The sequence below is a fragment of the Musa acuminata genome, chromosome BXJ2-11 (assembly GCF_036884655.1).
Source record: "Musa acuminata AAA Group cultivar baxijiao chromosome BXJ2-11, Cavendish_Baxijiao_AAA, whole genome shotgun sequence".
NCBI lineage: Eukaryota > Viridiplantae > Streptophyta > Magnoliopsida > Zingiberales > Musaceae > Musa > Musa acuminata.
In genome coordinates, this window is record NC_088348.1 from 31,249,135 (window position 1) to 31,273,472 (window position 24,338).

The following is a 24,338-nucleotide window of genomic DNA, read 5'->3' on the forward strand; positions in this document are numbered from 1 at the left end:
CAGTTTCTAGAAGATGTCGATGCAGTTCGCGATTGCGTACAAGAACGATACTCGTCGTCTCTACGAAGTCATACGCTGCTCACGCTTATCTACATGCCATTGGAGAAGGCAAGCAGTACGCCGAGCCCTGCAAACCCTGCATATGAAACAAAAAGCAGAGTGAGTCTCATGGCGGGGTGTGTCCGGCAAGTGCTGCTTGATCACCAATACCGACGATGTGGTCGAGAACCCGGACGATGCCAGATAGCTCCCCACCGGCCCCAACTCCGGGCAACCACCGTTCAGAACCAGGATGAGCTTAGTGACGAAGGTGGTGAAGAGAGCCATGAGAACCAGGATGGCGAGCGGCTCCTCGTCGAGCACCTGTCGATTAATGCAGTCGCATGTCGCGCCCAAAAAACAAGTGTAGTGCGGCCATTAGTAGGAGAGAGCGCGGCGGGAAAGTTTTGCGTACCTTGCGGTCCTTGCCGATGTTGAGGACGACGATCTCGACGAGCCACTTGGTGTTCACGAGGAAGGCCTGCGTGAAGGCCTCCCTCGGAGGGACCTTCACAATGAACAAGCGGGTGCAAATGAAGAGGACAAGGAGAGCCCAGGGTTTACGCAAGCGACCTCATGATGGCGATCACCAGGCAGATATGGACGATGGCCAGCGGCAACGCGCAGTCCAGCGAGTTGTCGGCCTGCCACGACCCGTTCGACGTCGCCTTCATCGGCGCCGGGCACGTCCCCGCCGCTGGCGAAGCAGTCTCTCTTTCTTTATCTCCTTCCCTTTGCCGCGCTACCTGTTGGCCCAACACGAGCCCACACAAAGAAGAAGAAGAAGAAGAAGAAGAAGAAGAAGAAGAAGAAGAAGAAGAAGAAGAAGAAGAAGAAGAAGAGTCAGTGTTAGAACTATCACCACAACGCCGTATGCAATAACAAAAGGGAGATTTCATCTCCAAGCTTATGGGAATATTCTGTTAATACCTTAAAATATTATTTCCAATTAATCCAACAATAAAAATCACTCGTTAGAGTAATCGACGTGAATGACTTTATAGTAAAGACTTATATCCCGTTTTACTGGCCTAAGCACTGATGATTTTTTTTTCTCTTAACATAAATCAAATTATCATAAATAATATATTTATTTTATTTAAATTATTAATTTTTATTTTTGTGTAGTATGATTAAGGAAATAATTAAGATTGATTTTCTTAACCACATGGAGAGCTAATTTCCTAATAAGTGATTTAAATTATTAATTTTCTTATCAATCAATTAAATTATTAATTATTTGTTTATGAGTGATGTTATTTTTAAAAGGTAAATAATTTAAATTTTATTTTTGCATGTTTTATAAATTATGAACTATTAAATGATAATTTATTTATTTGTATAAATTTGAGATGTGACACACAATGTCTCAATCTTCTTCGTGTATATCGATTATGAAACACAAATCCCCCCTCAGTTACCGAGCGAATTGTCAAACCATCTTTTTTGTTCACATCAGATTTTTTTTATACATGATGAGGAGGACTCGAATCGGGTTCGATTATGTCAGACATCACATACATTTTGTTCTTCTCTCTAATAATAAGGAATGTGGTCAATGTCTTCGACCGATACTTCGTTACTAAAGCAAGTCAATTAGGGAGTGACAATATCAATTAAGCAGATCTATCACGTCAATTTAGGTTTAGCAACGAAGACATTCATCAACCTATTCGAATGATAAGGTTTAACATTTTTGGTGAAAATTATGTATATATATATAGTTAATTAATTGTATTCAAAATTGGCATTTAATATGCAATAGAGGAGGAGGGCATTGAGAGCTGAAGCTCTATTCTTATGGAGCCAAAACAGTAGACTATACTTGAGAGAGAGAGAGAGAGAGAGAGAGAGACACACACACACACACACATATATAGAGTCGATTATACTTTTAGACAAAGCAAAGACACAAACATAGAATCCAATTGAAGGTTGGTGGACACAGTCAAACCACTCGTTCCTTCACAGAGAAGATGACAGCCTTCAACCATGGAAGTAGAGAAGAGGTCGAACAGCGCGATCTTCTAAAACCGGATGGAGGACGCGTAGGTGTCGCCGAACTTCCAAGTCGCCGGCGCGACATCGTAGGCGGTCTTGACCTTGCCGTCGCTGGTCTGCACCCGGAAGGAGAGGCTCTGACCAGTGAGGTACGCGTTGCTCTGCCAGTTCATGCCCCAGTTCCTGCTCATGGCCATCCACTGCGTGTCGGACCCCTTGATCCAGGCGCCGGAGACCACGCCGCTCCCTCCCACGTTGGCGATCAGCACCAGCTCGAAGTAGTTCTTCCCGTTGATGGTGAACCTGATGCCGCCGCTCCTCTGACACTTGACCCTGCCAAGTCCACACCGCACGATTAACCCGTGAGAGAGCTCCGATCCTCGAGGGGTTGGTTCACGGACGTGGAATCACCTGCGGTAGTAGACGGGAACGATGCCGCCCCGGTAGACGGCGATGGTCTCCCAGGCTGGCTGAGACATGTCGAAGTGCTGCCGCGGCGGGTTGCACCACCCGCCGTTGTCGCTGGGAAGGTCGTAGTTGGGCGGGCAGTAGTTGGTGGCGGTGACGGTGATGTGCGTCCCCTTCTTGCACCACGGCGACTTCCTCGAGTCGCACACGATCTGGAAGCACGCGCCGCAGGCGGCGCCGTTGTTGAACAGCGCCGTGCTCAGTGCCGTGTTCTTGATGCCGTACCCGTCGCTGTACAAGTTCTGATACCCACACGCTCCACCTGCATCCATGGAACACCCACCTTAGAGCGCAGACCAAACTCCCAAGCATCAAACGTCGTGTGTGAGTCACCCACCCATAGTGCCGGAAGCATCACCCCCTCCATAGAAGGTTGCCGAGGCAGGAATCCAATCATCTCCCAGAGCTCTGAACTCAGAGGCAAACCACGCGAGGAACAGCAGCAGTAGTGCAGCCTTCTCCATCTCTACTTGCTCGAAGAAGACAACTACTCGGTGCTGTGAATATTAATGCATACCATCCCACCTCCCTCATTCCTATATATAGTGCCGAATCTGAGCTCTTCTTCTTCGACCCTGACGGCGTGTTGGGCGTTTAGTCTACGTTGACTTCACGCAACTATAAGACCTGCGCGCCGGAACAAATTATTACCAGTTGGTGAAGCTTAATCTAAGCTATATACAAACAAGCTTCGTACAAAAATCTACAGCCTGGTGCCGGCTACACTTGGCCACCTTTTGCGCCGCCTCCACCCGAAGACGGAAACGGTGTACGTAACCGTACATTCTACCTTATGAAGCATAGAGAAACGGAACCATAAGTAACTTAATCAAGTCAACCAAGTGTTGTGCTCTGTCTAGTATTCTTTTCGTCGTTAGTTTCTGAGGGTTTGCGAGCACATGGCTCCCGTACATCATGGACGCAGACGGATGGTAGATGACGAGATCGCAACCACATGTTCTACGTATACGCATGTCCATATGCGAGAATAGTATGACGGTGGTGGTTGGATACAGAAAGGGAGATGACTTGTGACTCGTGCGTGGCGTGAGAGGTGAGACTTCGTGTCTGCAGCACATGCCGCCGGAGCACCTTATGAACCAACCCATGTGGGGGAGAAGTGAGAGAGAGAGAGGAGTTGACTATTTCGTCACGTAATGGCACAACCAAGTTAGGTTTCACGTAGTGTGTAGGTGCATGTGCGAGGCGGAGTGGAAGTCAACCCAACTCATGCATGCTATTCACACTTACATGGGTTACTTTTCCCTAAGGCCTGCATAGTGTGCTGCCATTCATACTCATCGGTCCAATGATTGTTATATTAATCAAAAGGAAAAGAAAGGTATTACTATTTATTGTAACGATGAGCCAAATGAGTCTTTGTGGAGTATAAGACGCAAGATAAATCCGGACAGTATCATTCTCGATGTGGTCGAGTCCGTCGAGTTCTTACTCTTAACATACATTCATTCACATCGAGGAGGGTAAATGCTTCTAGATTCGTGCATGGACACGACACGTGTCGCTGGCAAAAGGCTCCTTGCAAAATGATCTTAGAACGCCGTCTGACAATAGTTCATACGGCTGCGGTAAGCTTGATGTGGTTCTTGCATCGCTCGACTCCGGTCACCACCGGTGGGGGGAAGAACGCGCAGAAGCGAAGGATTGAAGCCAAAATGAAAGAAAGGGAACGAGGAAGACGAGAAGGAAGACTTGACTTGCGGTTTACGGACTTGCAAGGAAAAGAGGAGAAAGGAGTTATGTTGTTTGAATTAGGATAAGATGGTAGAGTTAAAGGAGATGCAGGGAGGAAGATGTGATACTGTAGGCATGAAAGTGGTCCTACAAACTAAAGAAATCTTTCTAAAAGTAGATGAAAGAACTAAAAGAAGCATAAGTAGCAGTAGGATTCGCAATTTGTGGCCACACTACCTATGGTAGAAATATCTGAACTAATGTTGTGGAGTTCTTGTTTTTTCCTTTCTATCCATAGCTTCAGTTTCTCTTCTCAATATTAACATTGGCTTAAAGGATAAGTGCAATTAACTGGGTAATTTTATAGTTGGCTCAGAATCTACAACCTGTAAAAAAATAGTTTAGTTTGTACAATGATATATATGATCTATAGAAACAAGAGTTTAATATAGAACAAACATGAGAGAATTATATATGAAAATATAAGATTCTAAAGAGAGAGAGAGAGAGTTTTATAATATAACAAAGACTAGATGAGACTGCAGTTTCATACAAAAGGTTTGATGGTGATGGATGGGGTGGTGTGGTCTTTGTTGGAGTTGGATAGAGGAAATGGTAAAACAACCAGGCATGAAAGGTAAAGAACAAACATATCGATGGGCTCATTTACCTTCTTTCTTGTTCATTGCTCTGCCTTGTGTGTATAGACACTGGGCAATAGAAACATAGCTCAGTGTTCATGGACAGCTCGTCCAACTCATGATCGAAAAATACCTCTTCTTTCTAATGTTCCCCTTCTTGCTCTTGCCCTCAACATTCAACTGCAGCAGAAAAACGAAGACATCAAAGTTACCATCAAATATAACTTAAAAGAGAAGTTTTTCTTTATCCAATGCAAGTTTCCAAGCTGCGGCATGGGGTCATGGAGTCATGCAAGTCTACTGATTAGGTCTGAGTTCAGTGATTCTCGGGCTGCGCATACCCTCTGATAGGCTTTGAATTTTGGCGAGGAGGTTCATCAAGAGGGTGAGAGAGATGGCCATCACAACTCCGAGGGTGAGAGAGATGGAACGAGTACATCAAAAGGAGATGAGAACATGTAAAGAACAAGAATGCCTTTCATGATGGGAATATGTTACAGATGAGGATACAGGGCAAAGCTTGCTGCTCCAAACAACGATCAACTGGATGACCTCCAAATCCTTCCTTCCAGGGAAATCACCATAACGGAAACATCGTCATGATATTTGCGCCGGTCGCCTTGAGGAATATCCAGCAACTCATGGAAGTCCATCCCTGCGACACGTAACAGGAACTAACATGTGAATCATCAAGCTGTAAACAAAGAAGCATTGACGACATCTATCGTATGAAAGGGGAAAAGTTGATTGTAGCACCAGGGATGTCACTTGACAATGGGCAGAGAATTCTACCAAACTAGATAATTTATTACTGATACAAACACTTCCAACAAGAATCACAAAGCCCGAGAGATGTACTGGGATGTTGGAGCCAAATGCATCAAAGATTTTGTGGAGGTTTAGAAAAGTGATGTTAAAACTTCTGTCTGGGAGATGGAACAGGTGACGCTTTGGAAGAGGATCAAAGGTGACAATTATCAATAGTCTGGATATCAATCACGTCAACTACAAAAGTTGATCTTTCATCAAGTCTGATTGGATTCAAACATGTTAAATACCATCAATACTATGCTTGTGCTGGAGCTTGGTCATGATAACTTGCAATGTCGTTCTGACTAAAAAAATGTCTCCAGTATCAGATGCACTATAGGAACTAATGGCACTATTGCTTAATGACTGCCAAGTATGATGAAATATTGAACATATCTAACAAACTCACACAGAGAACAACTGAAAGATGACACGGACTCATATAATTAAAATCATAAAAAAGAGAAATTTACAATATAGCTGCTACTGACCATTCTTTTTAGCTGCACGAATTAGCAGCTCAGCAATGAGGTACTGTGCAGGGTCTCCTTCTGGTGCATTTTCCATGAACCATGTAACGTGTGAAACAACTTCTTCATTGCTGAAGTACTGGTAAAGCCCATCGGAAGAGAGGACTAAGAAACGATCACTTGAGCAGAGACGATGATGAAGAACGGAAGGGGAACAGCTAATATATGGTGAGTTCCCGATATAATCAACTCTAAACATCTCAAGCAGAGATTGATTACAGTTTGGCTGCAAGAAAGTGTACAACCAGTCTCAGAAAAGTAAACTTTTTTCCAGCAAATTTAATCAATTATAATATCTAAGAGATGCACCGATAATCTGCGTTCTCTCCACGGAGTCAACCTATTACACAGAGACTTACTCTTGTAAAAATTTTGGAGTAGAACTGCTATTTTATATCAAGACATCGATATTTAAACACAAACAAAGAATATCTAACAAGGTTAACAAAAGATTTCACACCAATATGTTGGTTCAAAAGATATATGTATTACCACAGATTAACAAAATAATAGAAATATAAGAGAATGAAAATGAAATTCAATATCTCTTCACTCTCCTTTGTTATTCCAGTACCTTCAAGATGAATGCACATATACAAGTACAGATGTATAATGGTGCACCTGCTATTGGAGAAAATCATACCCTCCTCCGGAGATGGAAATTATAAAGGCAGTTCCAATAATCATAACCTAACTTAACCATCATCAAAGTTATTTGCCAAGCGAAAAAAAATCATACAAATATAGTCTAAGGTTCCACTCATCTAAATATATGAGAAGGAATCCACCTAAAAGTTGATGACCACAATTTTTGCACTAGCAAGAAATATCGATGGAGATGGAAATTCCAAAGGTAACTTTAACAAACATATATAACTTTTTATCAAGCCATTTCACAAAAAGACTTAAATAATAGATACATATAATTTAAAATTCCATATTTCTTTACCAGGCATGCACATCAGATTTTGCAAAAAAGTAAGAAATTATCCAATTACCTTGGCAACGCCATGCCAAGCCAATTTAGACTTCCAACATATCAAGGTATGCTTTCACGTGAGATCAAGTTTCTGATTTTAATGATTATGACAATGAACCACACCCTCAGGCCCAATACAAAGTGCCCTTGATTTCAATTAAATGTCGCATGGATAAATTCGAACCTCAGAAAGACATTTATTGCATTTTTATGTGGGCACTTAATTGTCACACACAAAACAAATTTAGATAAAAAGGAATAAGCAGATTTCTGAGCTGACCTTCTTCAGAAACGCTGCTCCAAATGCCCTTGTAACTTTTAGCTGCCCTTTTACTCTGTCATTGAAGACAGCTTGAGCATCATCAGCATGTTCTGCTTTAATTCTCAAGACTTCCTGCAAATTTTAGTTGATAGGGTAAGTTAACTAGTAAAAAGATAAGTGATTATATCACCCACAGGGACTATTGTGGAAATCAAATATTATTATATCCAAATGACCATAAAAGAAGTCCTATATTTTTTCAGTGTTGTGAACATCGACCTGGGTAATCAGGACTTGAATCATGGAAATAACCTGTCTGCTTGTAGGGGTAACGTTTGCATACAGTGAGGAAGCAACAAAGGAGAGTGTTAAAGCAGTGTGAAGCTTGTGTACATACGATCACCTGAGGACTTTTCTTTTGGTCATGTGCAGTAAAAGGAGTTGGTTGTTTCCACAAATTGGCACGGTGCAGAATGTGATAATGCCAACTAAATTCTTATATGAGCATGACAATATTTTCCATTTGATTGTGTGAATGTTCTGATCAGGAACCTTAAAAATTATAAATAAGAAAATTTGAATGCCCTCAGTACAAGCCAGGCAACCCAAAAAGGCTTTGTGTTCTTTAGGATTTAAAATGAGAAAGAGAAATCAATGTGAAGAAAGATATTGCACCATATTTAGTAAAGAAATGATATTACATCCTAGACAGTCAAAATCTGGAAAATTGAAACTTATTTTAACAGTACAACCATAATAAATAAGTAGTACTTGTAAAGCAGGGTGTATTTACCATACACCAAAACCTCTGGCATTTAACTAAGTATATAAATCCAACTAAATATGCATCCCATAAAAGGAATGTGACAAGTTAATTATCTATATAAATATGCTTGTAATTGGTTCCAAGCATACAAATTTCTGTAGCCTAAACTGTTCAATGTGATGTAAAAGTTTCATGAAATTAGAGAAATCACAATTTGTATTCCATCCCCCAAAACATGAATCCATTTATTGATTGAAAATTGAATTAGCTTGCTTTTAGATAAGTTGGATATTATTAATTGACATAGCCTACTTTCATACAATAATGATAGGACAAATAAGAGAATGAAACACAATCCCGACAATGACTCCAGAATGTACTGCAGCTTGAGGAAGCTTGCATTTTGCATTATAACCAACAACTTTGATCAATTTCTACATGATATATTAGAGAATCTAAGCAAATTCATATACTAACTGGCTTTGCAAACATCTAATGCAATCAAATATCAGTAAGTTTATGTATGATAGATCACAAAAATATCACTCAGATTCCCCAAGAAGAATAAAAAAGAAAAATTTTCATTATTGGTTCATACCTCCTCAATGCTTGTACTGTGGTCAGAAGATAGCTGAACAGCCCTCACTTTTAGGCTACAAAGATGAAGTTCCCTAGTCTGATTAATGTTGCAGATTTGTCCTTTAGGATTATGCATTGGAGATTCCTCAGATATCCTGTCTAGTTCCACATGAACAAGAGAATCCCTTGACCTGTTCCAGTGTCTCACATCTTCTTTTGCAAGTGTTGGGTTCCTATAGCTATCATCTAATTTATCTTGTGCCAGAATAGCACGACTATCACCAAGGTTCATGACATATACATCCTGATCCTTCATCAACATCACTAGAACACATGAACCCATTAGTGCGAGCTCTGGGTTCTTATCGAGTGCCTTCTCTACCATGTCCACATAAGCCTCCTCTGTGGCTTCTAGTGCTCGTGTCATAGCCTTAAGGACTGCGTCATGGTCCACTGGACCCGATTTGCATCTTCTGATAACCACTGATGAGTTAGCTGTTCTCTCATCAAGATTGGATGGATCTCTGTGCCAATAGTAGCTCCAAGGGAAAAGCTTCTTGTGAGATGATTTATGTTTCCTGTACATTTTTCTCAACTTTGATCCAAGCAATGATATTCGGATCATCTTCTTTTGTCCTAAAGAAGAAAATGATGCCACATACTTCTGCTTCGAGCCTTTGGAATCAATCCCAACTGCAGCATCATTTTCTCTTATTAGTCCACCAAGATCTTCCCCGAGACCTGAACTTTTTCTCTCGATGCTGGAAGAGCACAAAACAGGTTGCACTGTCGATGAGGTTTCTCTGCTACATAAATCTTCAGTGGCACTAAACTGCAAATCACAGGATCTACTGGCGTTACCAGATGACAAAAAGGACTTGCTGTCGCGGTCTTCCAGCAGTTCCATTTGCAGAAGCTCATAAAGGCATTTGCTTTTTCTATATCTGCTTGCTAATTTGGTTTCTGGTGTGCAAGATGTTTGGGGTGCACCAATGTGGCCTTTGGTATCCGTATTTTCATAACCTATGTCTACATTGGAGTCATGAGCAATTCCACTCTGCTTCTTGTTGATGTCTTTGTCAACTATTTCCTCTACAGCTTGAACAGCCCTGCTCGATTCATTACCCGAGCCATTGTCAATGGTAGACTCGGATTTGTTACTGCCCATGTCAGATGGGATGAGTACAACTCCCTCACCTTGGTTGCCAAAAGATTGATTTCGTGATTCATTATATTGTGATTCACCAAACTGCAACTGAGAACTTACACAATCTTCTTTAACAATACTGGAACTAGTCTTGGAAGAATCACTTTCGGTAAGATCAGATGTAGCTGCAATATGCCCTGATTTGTCTTCATAGTCCCACAAAAGTCCCTCTAATTCTTTATCTATAGCTTTGTAAAGGTTACTCATCAAAAAATCAGGTGCATCAGGGCCATTGAAACCATCATAAATCCCAACAAACAACCATCCCTGTTCTTCAGAGAGAACAACATGAACCCTGTCCTCCCCGGCCTTGCCATGCGCCCATTGCAAGTTTCGGCTACTGCAGTACTCAGGTTCAGATGTCCCAACGTCCAAACAGGTCGCCAGAGGTTCTGGCTGATGCCTTGCCTCCTTAGAATGTGAAACTAGCTGGGTCATAGGATGCAAGAGGAACCGCTGCATCCAACCAGAACCATGTTGATGCCTTGTAAAAGTCCTCGAAAGAGCACTTCTCATGGGTCGACTCATGCTTCTCATAAGCCATACAAACCTTACCTTTCTCCGGCCATAACCAAGTGGAGCTGAGAAGTTGCTTCTATCAGTTGGATCAAGGGGACCTGACATGAAGACACCCTTATCTAATGGCCCCGACATAAGACCTGCCCCTCTTTCCAAAGGCCCTGAGGCAAATCCTCTCTCCAAGGGCCCTGACAAGAACCCATTCAATGGCCCTGAACCACGAGGCACCGGCTGCAGAGGTACGGCGGCGAATGAGGCTGTGCTCTGAAACGAGGCGGCCGGTTCTTGGGCATCGCCGGAGACAAGAACATTAGGGTTGCCGGTTCGAGCAGTGGAGGCATTCGCACTTACGGAGGCCCCTGATATCGTCCTAAAGGTGGTCTCAGAAGAACTCTTACTTGGCCTGTGCAGACCTGCGAAATCCTCTGCTAACTCCTGCCTGAAAGAAGCACTGCGCGTGTCCGAATCGAGGGTGCTCGAATCGAGGGTGTACCTCTCGGAGGTGGACGGAGTGATGGCAGGAGAATCGATGATCACCGGCCTAACATAGCAGAAGGAGTGGCCCAGCCCTTCATCCAAGGGCTCAAGGAACTCCAAATCGACCCCGCCCTTCGCGAACCCCGAGGGCACGAAGCAGCCGACGGCTCGAGAAGTGCCGTTCCCCATCGCAGCGCAGCACTACAAGAACATCAGGACGCCGGAGGTGGCAGCCCCAGATGATCGCCGGAACGGAGGACTTCCATGACCCCACACCACGAGCAGGTACAGAAACAACGAGCACAGCGCGGAACCCCGCAGCCACAAGAACCCAAAGCACCCCTCAACCCTACCACCTCTCCCCTGGCGAGCTTGCATCATCAGGCGAACACCTCGGCGGCGATGGCTTCAAGGCGATCCAAATGCTCCCATACCGAGGAAGCACAGATCAGCCCCCAGGGGATACCATCTACGAGCGCACACACATCAGGAAACGAGGAAGACTATGGCAAAAGGATGCGCCCACAGTAACAGATCTGACCACCCAGATGATAACAAGAACGAGACGAGGGGAGTGAGCAGAGCAAACAGGTCGCTAGTAGCTAAGGAGATACATCACGTGAACAGAAGAAGAGTTGGATGCGAAGGGAAGGAGCTGCAGAAGATTCGGCGAGGGGGAAAGGAGGGAGAATAAGGGCACGAAAGGGTGATTGATCGGTGAGGAGGAGAAATGGGGGCGTCCGAGAGAGAGAGAGAGAGAGAGGAGTTCAAATGGGATGGGAGGGTGGTGAAAGGAGACCAAAGAATGGAGTTCAATGGCAGGATCAGAGTGGGCATTTGGGTCCTCCCATTTGTCCCATTTGATCCTATTGAATGATTGGATTTAGTGGTGTTTGGAGTCAAATGCAGAGAAAACTGGAAATTGCTGCCCCAATGCCCCTCCATCATCACATCATCATGTCACCATCATGATGATGACCATGAAATGGAATTCAGCATATGGCCTCCTGTCCCTTGTTGCACTTCATCTTCCAAGCCATAAATCCCTGGATCCAAAATATAGAATGATGATTTGATTATTGCCTTGATGATGAAGAAAATGCATCAAGATGAAGTGCAAGATAGACTGTGTCAAGATCCACAATTAAGTCACAGCTTCACTATTTATTTATTGTTAAAGGAGACTATTGTTGAGGTAATTGTCATATAAATCACCCAAATAAGGTTTCAGTATCCTTCAAGAGTCTCATATTTAGATGTGATAAATCAGGCTAATTCTATTGAGACAAATAGGAAAGAAAAGGAATAAATCTAACCACAGATTGCTCAGTATGCATGAACATGCAGTTCCTATTATTATTATTTTCTGCACATACACAAACACACACACACACAAAAAAATCAGGATGGCATGGCAACCCCACAAAGGAGAAAATTCTCAGAAGCTGCTGAGCAGATGGTTGGGGCAGTGATGTTCACAAGACATGCTGCATGAATGAGACTGAAAACATGATCACATCACCTGAGAAAAGATATGCATGCATACCTGAAGGATGAAGGGCTTTGTGCATTCCAAAGCATCCAAATTGTAGACTCATGACTTGAGGTTCTTGGGGCATGAAAGCATTCAGGATGGACCCACAAAGACCAACACCACAAGAGAAGAACCAAACACCCAGCTCTCATGTTGACTACAAATCTTAAAAGACCATCTAAATTTCCTCCTACCAAGAAGCAAATTTCCAAGAAGGTGTGGACAAACCATAAAGAATACAATTAGTACTAAGAAAAAGTAATTGGAAGTCAGCATCTCAAGGCCCAAATCTAAGCATCTGGTGTTGTTCTTTTGGTGGCTCAACTCATTACCCTCCAACCAAACCAGCAATTACAAGCTGTTCTAGGTATCATGCCATTTTAGTCTTTGCCATGCTTCTCTATCATCCTATAGTTTTCACAATAATTGAACCTAGAAACCAAAAAAAAAAAAAAAGTGGTTGGCAGTTGACATAGCAAATCAAAGTCCAGAGTCAAAGGACCATTTGGGGTTTCCTGCAAGCATTACTTTTCTTCAATAAAAAAACAATAAACTATGTGACTCTATTAGCAAAAGAAAATTTTGCAGGTAGATTTTCTTTCCAGGTACCAAAAAGCCTCCCAGTTGCAGGAATATAATGATATTTATGTCCTTTTCTTTCTTCCTATTGTTTAATTAGTCATGTTGTCCTACTCTGCTGCTAATAAGATTGAAATAAAGCTTGAAGGGATAATAAAACTGAAAGGCACTCTCAGATATTATAGACATTTAAAGACTGAGAAACATAATTCTGCAGAAAGGAAGAGAGAGAGAGAGAGAGAGAGAGAGAGAGAGAGAGAGAGAGGTGCATAACATCAATTTAGATATCCAACTTTGACCATTGATCCTTTAATTATTTTCAAGACTATCAGATAAGAGTCAGGTTTGTCTAGTTTCAGAGATTGGTGACCCATAAAAATATTTTCATTCCTCCATTCCAAAATAGCAAAGAGAATCATTTGGACTACAGTTATAATTAGAAGGGCAAATCAGTTCCTGTCAATATTGTTTTTTTCTGAGACAAATAAAGAGTTGGTTGGACCACCAAGTATAATTAGGGAGACAATAGATATTTTGTTGATCTTATATAGAAAGTCAATTAAAAAAGTCAACAAAGAGATGTATCCATCCACTTCAAGTTTAAATAATAGGAGAAATAAGTCTCTAGTGAACCCAAGGTGTAAAGAGTAATTTTCTTCTATTTGATTATCACACAAATCCAAAGACCACATCACAGTGTAACTAAAGACCAAACCCCAAAGCACAATTCAAAAGAAGAGCCTATAAAGCCCCAGTTGGAATCCTCACAACCTTCACCACCTTGAGCATTTGAACAGGAAATTTTCTTCCACCTCAGGGTCCACATGGCTGTGGGGTAGAAGGTGATGGCTTCAAATGTTGAATATCTCCATAATAGAAACTCATAAAAGACTTATTTTTTTATCTGCAATGTTACTATTTTATAAGTTACCTTGGACAAAACTCTGCTTGTCGTTGGCCATCTGGAGTTGACTCCACAGTGGTGCTTCAGTTTGTCTCGACCCTTGCGCAGATCTTTCTTGGCCTCTTTAGCTTTGGAACACGAGGCAGTGCAGCAGGCTGATGCAGTAATGCAGGCGATGGGAATCTACAACACATGCACATAGCAGAGTCCTGCAGCAGCCACATCTCCCTGAATTAAATCACTTGGTGGTCTTCAACGCCTTTGCTATAATATCACAAGTTTCTGCAATCGTACCATTAAAATATCATTCATCCTTCCAGTAGATCAAAAGTAAATATTGATGAAAGGTACAAAATATCCTTCTTCCCCAATAAATTTTGGTCCCATGTCCAAGTCTGAGCACAGCTGCACGCTCATACATCACTGTAACATCTTGGCTTTTGCTAGCATAAGCTGCCAGAAGCACTATTCAACCTCGCGGTCTTCGTCCTTGGCCATCGAAATGGAAGGCTCCACCCTTTTGCCTTGCCACTTCGATTTGGATGGCAATATTATTTTTCTCCACGCAGCTAAACTACTATATCAGGAAGGACTCTGAGTTCTGCTCTGACCTTCACGTGAGTGAGACTGCATGGCAGATCCAGGCAAATTATAGTTTTGAGAACTTCTTCTGAAATTAATAAAAAGAGTAGAAAAAAGCTTTTTTTTTTCTGAATTCATTAAGTATCAGACAACATATATTTCGACAACAACAAAAATAAACATATAGTTAGAATGTATCGCCTGTATAAAGAAAGCAATGATATTATTGCGTTGATTTCAACTAGCAGATGTAGCAAAACTCAAGGTAAAATCATGAAGTTTACGAGCAACAGCCTCCTGAACACAATCAACAATCCTAACCATAGGAATTAAATTTCTTCAGCAAAACACAAATTTAGCGCAATTAACTTTCTTCCTCCACTCACAATTCTCTCAGAACAATCTAAACCCAAAAGTTAAAGGCAGAACAAGACTCTGAACATGAAACCAGTTAAATAAGCTCCTTGCAACTTTCTCTGCCAAGGGACAGGCAAAGAGAAGCATTAAGTCAAAAGCCTGTTGTTTAAGGTCTCTCTAAAGCCTCACAATTGTCTGATATAAGAAGTTGAATGAGAACATCTGACTGTTAAAAAGGTTTGAATTTTTAACATTATCAGCTATAAGTGATTTGAAGGTGTGGTTAGCACGAATCAATAGATTAGAGGGCCACTTGGCATCCAAGAATTATACTAAGAATACATTATTTGGCCCTCAAAAGATCAATATGGCAAGCCTTTACAACTTGTATTAAATGAACAGAAGAAAAATGATTAGTTCTCTTGGCTTCTTTTTGCTAAATTTCTAGACCTTTTTTTTTTTTTGCACTATCAGTTTTTCTTAAAAAAGTTTATCAATGCAGAATTGTATCTACTTTATGATCCCAAAAACAAATGATAATTTTTCTTTCAAGGGTAGGTAATTCAAGATGATGAATTTATTAAAAAACATGCAAACATCATGTTACCAGAAAAGTTGTCTCACAGTTTAGATGTTTTCCCATTTAAAGAGAAAGAAAAACAAGGACAGAGGTAGAAAGAAATTACTATAAAATGTGAGAATAACATTGCAGTCATCCAAGTGCCAAAAGAAATGGAGGGACCTAGGTGGGGAACCCAACTGCAACCTGAAAGGATTTAAAAACTCAACAATGCTGTGGTTGGACAATTAAATATTGTGGTGGATTCAGAGTAGGTGCTTGTTCCTCCTATTGAATTGTGGAGGGAACTAACCCCACTTGGGGAATTGAAAGTCATCCAAGGCTGATGCAGCCATTCAATAAATCACTCCTCTCATGGATGCTATGTCAGGACAGTGGAGTGGTCCCCCCATCCTGCAATTAGTCTCATGTTAGAAGAAAGAGTATAAAGGAAGTACCTGCTCAAGTTTCCAGGCCTTATATTTCTCACTCCCATAGCTACAAGGGAAAACTGAGAGGCAAGCATGAAAAATGGGGGCCATGCAGAAAGAAAACTAGTGTTGGTTTCCATGAAGAGGATCATCCTTTCTCCTTTACCCCTTGCAACAAAGGAAAGTAAGTGTGTTATTACAATGAGGTTGAAACTCAAGGAAACAGGGGACCATGCCGAAAGAAAACAAGAGTTGGACTTTCTGTATAGATTGGTGATACCTTAAAGGCTTTACAAGCAGAAGAAATAGTGTCCAGTGGCTCCAATCTGCATTAAAGCTGATTCTACAAAACAGTTGCAACATCATGGAGAAACAAAATGGCATACTGAATCAAGTCCCAAGAAAGAAATCGACTTCAATGCAATATCAATGCTCCACCTTGCAATCAGGATCAGGACCTTTTAGAATTTTACCATTTCTGGTGCAAAACAACTGTTCATTCTCATCCACAAAGCATGACATGCACAATTCTACCTATTGCTCTGAAACAGAAGCATCAGAATTCTGTTACCTAGAAGCAAAAGCCGACCCCATAAGTAATCTCACTAGAAAATTCGCCTCGAATGCTCCTTCAGATATTATACTACTTCCATTCGCATGATCATGATCTTTCATAGTTACAAGCCTCTATTTCTGCTGTTTGTATTTTCTGAAAGGCTGAAATGAAAAGGATAAGTAAAACCTGTACATTGGAGCCACATTATTCATTTCTGCCCTTAACATTTTCCGAAGCCTCTTAAACCGAAAAAGATAAGATCTGTCAACACAAACATAGTAGAAATATATGTGAAACCATCTGAGCCTGAGCCCACGTAATTCAAATCATCAACTGCAGTGAAAGGAGATGAAAAATAAACATATAATTCTTGCCAAATATAATTATTGCCCTCAAGGTACAAGCACATTGCTCAAAATAATTTATCATGATAACAAGACCACAAAAGCACTATAAACAGCACTCTATAGGTCCTCTTACAGAACTTGGTCACAAGCCAATGCTAAACTTATTTAACCATACAACTAGTTTCAAGGAGATGCATCTTGTATGACTGGGGGGTAGCAACTATGCTGCATCAACTTTGCAACATCAAACAGCCAGCGTAAGTTGAAGAAGGCTTGTATGTTCCTTGCATACATTACAAAAATACACTACTACATGTTTAACGGGGAACTGCAGTCCTGCCTGTTGTAGTGGATAGCAACAAAGACTCCAAACACAATGATCCGTTTTATTACTGGCCATTCTTATGACCGTTTCTCCTTCAAATTCAGGTTCATGCCCTCTTCCCTGCTCTAGATAGAAAATAAACCAAAAAAAAAACTTCATGATTAATTAGAGGCAGAAGTGACTTCCAGTAGTCAGCAATGGCCAAATACTATCTTTTTTTTTTTTTTTTTTCTGATGGAGAAAGATAAACACAGAAGCTTCATGTCCTTATTTAAAATAAAAGTCTAAGGACAACATAGCATTTTCTTTTTTTCTTTGACAAAAGATTTTTTTCAACACCAATCACCGAAAAACACTACTGTACAAACCAGGAGGTTTTTTCAAAGATCTAATCTATATCTCAACTTAATAAATAAAGAAAGTCTGAACTTGGAGAACATGACAATTCAAGCAAATCAATTTCTTTGAGCAACAACAAGTTAAAGGAAAAAAATCAAACCGGCTGCTGTAAACAACATACTATTTTCAGTTTCATGGCTATGGTTAGATGTCAGTACTGTCACGGACTTAGTTGGTTTTGCCAAAGTTAAACACCACTCTTGTGTGTTCATCCGCAAAGGATCAATCTCCCCAAAATCTTTTATAGTCTCTTAAGGACTTGCAAAAGAAAAGATGGGTTAGAAGAAGCGTTTAACTTAGGATCCCACAAGCAGTCATTTCAACAAACATTTGATAGACAATGCAAATTACAAACATAGACTTCACAAATTTTGAACGATCACGTAACAAAGGGTCCAAGATAGTCCGTCATGACCAAAAGTCTCCATAAATGCTTATATGATACTGCTGCGAAACAAGATAGCGAACCACCTCTAGACACTATCCCAAAGGCTCATCCAGTCATGTGCCACCTATGTAGCTCCTGGGTGTTGTGCTGGTTGACACTCCGCACCACTCAACGAAGCTAGAAAAACCCCAAAATGGCTGTCTGGATAGTCTATTTTTGGACTGTTTTGCCTCTGCACAATAACTGCATACAACCTACATTTACAAGACTGAAACAACCACAAAACCAAATCAAAATAAGATTGCTAAGCCTACTGCAAGCCCTCTATATACTGTGCAAAGCACGAACAAAACTGGAAGATAAGACATACACGAACATTATATCAAACACCGTGTTTACATCTTTGTCTGTGACAGTACAGTACATGCTCTTTGACATGGCATTTCATGGGTTATATTTAGACATCAACTCTGTGCCAATCTAGCACTCTGCCAATTTGCACTTAATAAAACCGCCAGTAGTATGCCACTTGGTACATGCAAAAATCAAATAGAAAAGGCAAGTATATATATGAACACAACAACCACAAGCGATCTGCAATAACTAAATATAAAATAGCTCTTAATACCACCAACAGTCCTATATCAGATAAAGCTATAATGTAATTTGGTATCGTGATCATCAACAACCTCAAAAGTGCAGCTGAATATCACTTCTTTTCAAAAACAAGGCCCATGTGATTTGTGACAATATGACATCAGGGCAAAAACTAATACTGGTTCATCGCTCAACTTGAGACCTACTGTACAATCTCTAGTAGGACCCTACCAGAGTTGGAACATGATAAGCCACATAATACTGGTGTCATTCACCAGTTCGATACTCACATTAGACATGCAAACAGGACGTGAATTCTTCTGGTCTAGTGTACAGAACTTAGATACAGATATGGAAATCACATGGAGAGAAGCATATACAAGGTAAATCCAGGAAAAGGAAAGATGAAAACATCGCTTTTAATATAAGTTACTAGCAACCAACAAGAGGGAGACTTGGAGACAAAGATGAAAGCATAAGTTTATTCTTCTTACACTCATGGGGTCCCTTTCAGTATGACGATTACATTTTTGAGGCAAATGATAGTGTTAGATTAAAGCTACACTTGCAATAAGAAAAAAATGGCCTTCCGCGGTCATAGCTGCCAATACCAGTAAGCCATACCATGGAATTCCAAGCTGACGAAAGCCTGTTTGTACTATAGCCAACCACATCTTGACCTAATGCACAAAATGGATTCCAATATATCGCATTGCTTCGATGAGCTCCACACCAACCATATCTTGACCAACCGCATAAAATGGATCTCTATATACTGCATTACTACATTCAAGAGCAGGCCTAAATGGATCTCTATATACTACATTGACGATCAGGCCTAAATAGTACAAATCTCATACTTATTATACTATATCACGAATGACAATCGAAAGACATCCAATCTTCCGCTTTGTTTCAGAAAAGACAAATGCCAAGTTTTCCTACTTGTGCGAAGAAATTGAAGTAGAAACCTGAATTTAGATGTTTTTTTACGAAGGATGTGCCTTCAACTATAGATTATGTATCCTAAACAGAAATAAAGAAGCCTGATTTGGAACGGATGATTCACAAAATAAGATGCAAACAAGAACAAGGCGATTCTCACCTCTTCGATGGAGATTACTTATACCATACGAAAACCTAGGACACCCTTTACATCAAACTTGATACCCACGGCCAGGTTTCGCTGATCGACATGCTGAAGAAAACAACAAACCCTCTATCACGTTTTAACGTTTCCACCACAGTCACTAGAATCCCAAGTCCCTCATACTCAAAAGAACGGCCTAATCTGGCGGCACGGGAAGGATCCATCACCTAATAAAGCCGAGCGAATCTGTCCTCGTTGTCGAGCAGCCGAGCGACGACCGAGCTGGGGATGAAGCCAGCGAGGCCATCGCCCCCCACCGGAGGCAGGCTCGAGCCTCGTTGCCACCGCCTTCGCCGAGGCAAGCGCGGGTTGGAGGCCGAATTGGCGACGAGAGGCAGAGGAGTCGAACATGTCGAGTTTGCTTGCGTTTGGCATTTAAGGCTAGCGGTGTAAGAAAAGGTAAATTTTCCCGTTCAATTTCGAATTCATTTCAAATCAATTTTAATTTGGTAGGCCTTTAATTTTTTAATTTTTTAGATAACCGACGATGATAGTAATTACGATAAGACTCGATTAACGTCAATTGACGTCTCATGCCTCGATCGACGTGATAACACCTGATCAATATAGATCGGAATGTCAATCAAGACACATTAAACACCCTGCTCAAGTTTCGTTCTTCACGCCACGCTAACCCAAGCGTCAGACGCTACCAGCCCCATGCAAGCGGGCAGCTCAGAAAGCAGTAAGCTTCCTTATAAATATTCTCTCCTTCATCAGAGAAGGGGGAGAGACATAAAACACTTCTTCTTCTTAAACTCCCTCCACTATCAACTAACACTTAGGAAGTTGGTCATGTTAATGCAAAAACAAGCTAATGCAGTCCAAAAAATTATACCAAAGCAATTTGAAAAATATTTACGTAAACGATATAAATATGTGATCTACAAACTTATTCTAATAAAACAGTATACACGCCATCTCTATAAAATTAAAAGACACATGGAGAAGAGAAATTAAAGGAATATAAAAAAAGTGAACCTAGAAGGATTTGTAAATCTTTTCTATAATGAAAGACCAAGTGAAGACCCTAATTTTTTTAGGAAATTTATTTGATATTTTTATGAATTATTCGGATTGTGAAATTTGTGTTATTTTTTTATTTTTAGATAATTTTTTTCTCATTTTCATATAAATACGATGGATCAATGTAATATTTTTTGACATTTGAGATTTTAAATTAGTCCAAAATATATGGTAAAAAATCAAGCTAAAGAAAATAATTCATAATATATGATGCATTGTTTTTGCCTAATATCTAAAAAATAGAGCATGACATAGAAGGATTGGTCCAATATACCTAAAAATTTTGGGAAAGTTTTTATATTAGACTCAAATATACATATGTTATTGGTTTTTTTTAAGGTATTTTTTTTGTTGATATTTTTATGAATTATTCAGCTTGTGAACTTTATGTTATTTTTAGCTTGTTTTTCCATTTGCACAAAAAATCACGAATCCATATATATATATATATATATATATATATATATATATATATATATATATATATATATATATATATATTGACATTTAAGCTTTTGAATTGGTCAAAAACACTTGATAAAAATTTGGGCGAGAAAACTCAAACCTAAAAGTTAGTCTCAAATTTATTGTGTTATTTCAACATGTAAAATAGTGTATGTATTGTAAAACAGTGAATCTAGTGAAAGTTACAATTCCAATATAATTTGCATCAACTTTGTACAAACATCTAAGTTAGTTTTCACTAAATTGTTTCAAAACTATAAAACATATGGTCTCATAATTCAATGATCTTTAGTAAAATTTTAGTATATTTATTAATTCATTAGTAAAAACAATTAATAATTATTAATTTAAGTTATTGGAGTAATACAAATGAAAATTTGTATATTTTTATATATAAAGGAATTAAATGGTTGAAAAATATCTGTAATATCTCTATATTTTTAAATACATATAATGTTTATATATATATATATATATAATTTTCTTTTCGTCTTTATGGATATTTTCATCGGTAAAGGACGGTTAGGTGGACCGAACCACCCGTGAAAAGGGTTTGAGCGCGGTGGGATGTCCTTGGTGGGCAGATGGAATCACCCTGGACGTTTCAGGGGCGTGACCACATCGACCGTGAACCTCCTCAGGTGTGATTCGGCCCGGCTCTACAATCGTTTTTCCCCTCGGCCTCTTGCGGAGACGGATACCTCGAAGCCATCTGCCGGCCGTGCGGCGGCGTCCACTATGTGGCCTTCTCCACCTTTTTATCATGCTCCATCACTGCTTCTCCTCCACTCCTCCCGGCTTTCGCAAGCCTCCGAGCTGTTCACCATGGCAGTCCATGTAGCTGCTGCTCCTAATCAGCTCTTTCTTCTCTTTCCTCGTTGCGGCTAACAGCTCATGTATTTCTTAATGGATGCATGCAGGGTCAGAGCATGGAGGTCAACGAGGCCGGTACCGATCCCCACACATCTGGGAAGACAAGAAAAGGTGGATTCAGAGCCGCCATGTTCGTCTTCGGTAAGCAATCTTGCATCCTAAATCTCAAAAGAACACCTCTTGTGGATCCATAACGTATCACTCATACGAATCGGAGTTGTACAGCCATGTCGGGGGTGGAGAATGTTGGCTTCATAGCAAACATGGTGAGCTTCGTGCTGTACTTCATGTACGTAATGCACTTCGATCTGGCTGGCTCCTCGACCACTCTCACTAACTTCATGGGTGCAACCTTCCTGCTCCCCATCGTCGGAGGTTTCATCTCCGACACGTACATGACCAGGCTCAACACGGCTCTTCTCTTCGGGTTCTTCGAGATCGCGGTAACTTGATCGACCTGTCGTAAGCTACCGACTGTGCTTTCGTCTTGTACTGACCAATTGCATGCATACAAAGGGTTACATCCTTCTCGCCGTTCAAGCTCACAAGAGCAGCTTGCATCCTTGCCCGACATGTCGCTTGGAGGGACGAAACGCGCTGCTTTTCCACGCGACCTTGTGTCTCTTGGCGATAGGCTTCGGAGGGACACGGGGGTCGTTCCCTGCGCTTGGAGCAGACCAGTTCGACAAGAAGAACCCCAAGCAGAAGCACCAAATCACCACCTACTTCAACTTTATGTTGCTCAGCGTCACTCTGGGCGCCACTGTGGGGGTGACGGTGATCGTCTGGGTGAGCACCGAGAAGAAACAGTGGTCATTGGCTTTCTTGATATCCATGTTGCTCGCCTTGCTTGGCTACGCCTTCCTCGCTGCCGGGAAGCCTTTCTACCTCGTCCGCGTTCCAGGAGACGGCCCCCTCCTCAAGCTCATCCAGGTCTGTAGCGCCTCCTCAGAGAACCACTAGATTAATGCAAGATTGACTCCCTTATATTTCAGGTCGTAGTTGTTGCATTCAAGAATCGGAAGCTGACCGTGCCTCAGAATTCTGATGATCTGTATGAGATCAATGAGAAAGTGGATGAACATGTCGAAGAAAAGCTACCACATTCCAGCCAATTGAGGTGATGTCCTGTAAATACATGTCTGCTCTGTTTCGGTTTCAGTACTACTATGGAATGAAGAGAGATGGGTCGTCGTCTCCAGGTTCTTAGACAAAGCCGCGGTGCTGCCGGAAAACACCAGAGCAGAGCCATGGAAGGTGTGCACGGTAACACAAGTAGAGGAGCTAAAGATCATCATCCGCATGCTCCCCATCCTGGCCAGCACCATACTCATGAACACCTGCCTCGCCCAGCTTCAGACCTTCTCGGTGCAACAGGGCAACATCATGGACCTCCACCTCGGCTCCTTCGAGGTCCCGGCCGCCTCCATCCCCGTCATCCCCGTCGTCTTCATGTCCATACTCATCCCCATCTACAACTTCGTCTTCATCCCCTTCGCACGCGGCATCACCGGCCACCCTTCCGGCATCACCCACCTCCAGCGCGTCGGCGTCGGCCTCGTCCTCTCTGCCGTCTCGATGGCCATCGCCGCCGCCGTCGAGCTGAAGCGCCGCAACGCGGCCGTCCAAGACGGCAAGCTTATCAGCCTCTTCTGGCTGTCCTTCCAGTACGGCATATTCGGGGTGGCCGACATGTTCACGCTGGTTGGGCTACTGGAGTTCTTCTACAGCGAGGCGCCGGCCGGAATGCGCTCACTCTCCACATCCCTCTCGTTTCTCTCCCTCTCCTTCGGCTACTTCCTCAGCTCCATCTTCGTGCAAGCCATCAACGGCATCACAGGGAGGTTGACGCAAAGCCGGCAGGGATGGCTCCACGGGCTGGATCTGAACGCGAACCGCCTGGAACTGTTCTACTCTTTCCTCGCCGTATTGAGCTGCCTCAACTTTGGGGTCTATCTCATGTGTGCCAAATGGTACAAGTACAGGGCGGAAGGTTCAGCGGCGGCCACTGCGGAAGACGCTGAGAGTACTGATGCACCGGCCGAGCGCTCTATCAATGACCTTCTATCTCCGGATAAGTTAACCGATGGATAGCCAGCAATCCAAGGGTTGCAGATGGAAGAAAATGATGCTGCTTCGTTTACAGCTTCCATCTATCTATATGTTTGTAGTATTGCCAGAACCAAGTTATATGTAGCGCACGGATCCTCTTCTGGCACAGTTATGTGAAGAAAGAGAGATGTAATCTTTTCTCAGATCGTAATAGTAAATTATTATTAGCCTAAGATAAAGA

General features: G+C 41.7%; 3 protein-coding genes and 1 long non-coding RNA gene across 5 annotated transcripts; 1 reads left to right on the forward strand and 3 right to left on the reverse strand.

Annotated features, from left to right (window-relative positions):
- Positions 1-1,947: 1,947 nt before the first annotated feature.
- Positions 1,948-3,027, reverse strand: LOC135626823 (expansin-A8-like). Its single transcript, XM_065132471.1, has 3 exons — positions 2,846-3,027; positions 2,452-2,770; positions 1,948-2,373 (listed from the first exon to the last, which is right to left on the reverse strand). Exons 1-3 carry the CDS (start codon positions 2,970-2,972, stop codon positions 2,067-2,069), a joined length of 753 nt encoding a protein of 250 aa, XP_064988543.1. The 5' UTR covers positions 2,973-3,027; the 3' UTR covers positions 1,948-2,066.
- A 2,038-nt stretch (positions 3,028-5,065) lies between these two features.
- LOC135626821 (protein phosphatase 2C 32-like) lies at positions 5,066-11,820 on the reverse strand. Its single transcript, XM_065132469.1, has 4 exons — positions 8,790-11,820; positions 7,444-7,557; positions 6,146-6,410; positions 5,066-5,499 (listed from the first exon to the last, which is right to left on the reverse strand). The coding sequence occupies exons 1-4, from the start codon at positions 11,160-11,162 to the stop codon at positions 5,384-5,386; spliced, it is 2,868 nt and encodes a 955-aa protein (XP_064988541.1). The 5' UTR covers positions 11,163-11,820; the 3' UTR covers positions 5,066-5,383.
- A 5,004-nt stretch (positions 11,821-16,824) lies between these two features.
- Positions 16,825-20,061, reverse strand: LOC135626460 (uncharacterized). 2 transcript variants are annotated; one of them, XR_010492347.1, is made up of 3 exons: positions 19,849-20,061; positions 19,637-19,729; positions 16,825-17,272 (listed from the first exon to the last, which is right to left on the reverse strand). It is a non-coding gene; the product is annotated as an uncharacterized LOC135626460 (long non-coding RNA). The 2 variants fall into 2 exon arrangements; XR_010492346.1 differs by lacking the exon at positions 19,637-19,729.
- Positions 20,062-21,990: 1,929 nt separating this feature from the next.
- On the forward strand, positions 21,991-24,254 carry LOC103972638 (protein NRT1/ PTR FAMILY 4.5-like). Its single transcript, XM_065133724.1, has 5 exons — positions 21,991-22,186; positions 22,271-22,491; positions 22,556-22,978; positions 23,041-23,165; positions 23,248-24,254. Exons 1-5 carry the CDS (start codon positions 22,087-22,089, stop codon positions 24,137-24,139), a joined length of 1,761 nt encoding a protein of 586 aa, XP_064989796.1. The 5' UTR covers positions 21,991-22,086; the 3' UTR covers positions 24,140-24,254.
- The last annotated feature ends 84 nt before the right edge of the window (positions 24,255-24,338 follow it).

Excerpts from the sequence above, each read along its gene's own strand:
- LOC135626823 (XM_065132471.1), bottom strand. The coding sequence starts at position 2,972 with ATGGAGAAGGCTGCACTACTGCTGCTGTTCCTCGCGTGGTTTGCCTCT. Across the intron at positions 2,771-2,845 it reads TGATGCTTCCGGCACTATGG|GTGGAGCGTGTGGGTATCAG; the intron begins GTGGGTGACTCA and ends CCATGGATGCAG. Across the intron at positions 2,374-2,451 it reads GTTCCCGTCTACTACCGCAG|GGTCAAGTGTCAGAGGAGCG; the intron begins GTGATTCCACGT and ends TGGACTTGGCAG.
- LOC135626821 (XM_065132469.1), bottom strand. The coding sequence starts at position 11,162 with ATGGGGAACGGCACTTCTCGAGCCGTCGGCTGCTTCGTGCCCTCGGGG. Across the intron at positions 7,558-8,789 it reads ACAGTACAAGCATTGAGGAG|GAAGTCTTGAGAATTAAAGC; the intron begins GTATGAACCAAT and ends TAAAATTTGCAG. Across the intron at positions 6,411-7,443 it reads GAGCAGCGTTTCTGAAGAAG|CCAAACTGTAATCAATCTCT; the intron begins GTCAGCTCAGAA and ends ACTTTCTTGCAG.
- LOC103972638 (XM_065133724.1), top strand. The coding sequence starts at position 22,087 with ATGCAGGGTCAGAGCATGGAGGTCAACGAGGCCGGTACCGATCCCCAC. Across the intron at positions 22,979-23,040 it reads CCCTCCTCAAGCTCATCCAG|GTCGTAGTTGTTGCATTCAA; the intron begins GTCTGTAGCGCC and ends CTTATATTTCAG. Across the intron at positions 23,166-23,247 it reads CCACATTCCAGCCAATTGAG|GTTCTTAGACAAAGCCGCGG; the intron begins GTGATGTCCTGT and ends CGTCGTCTCCAG.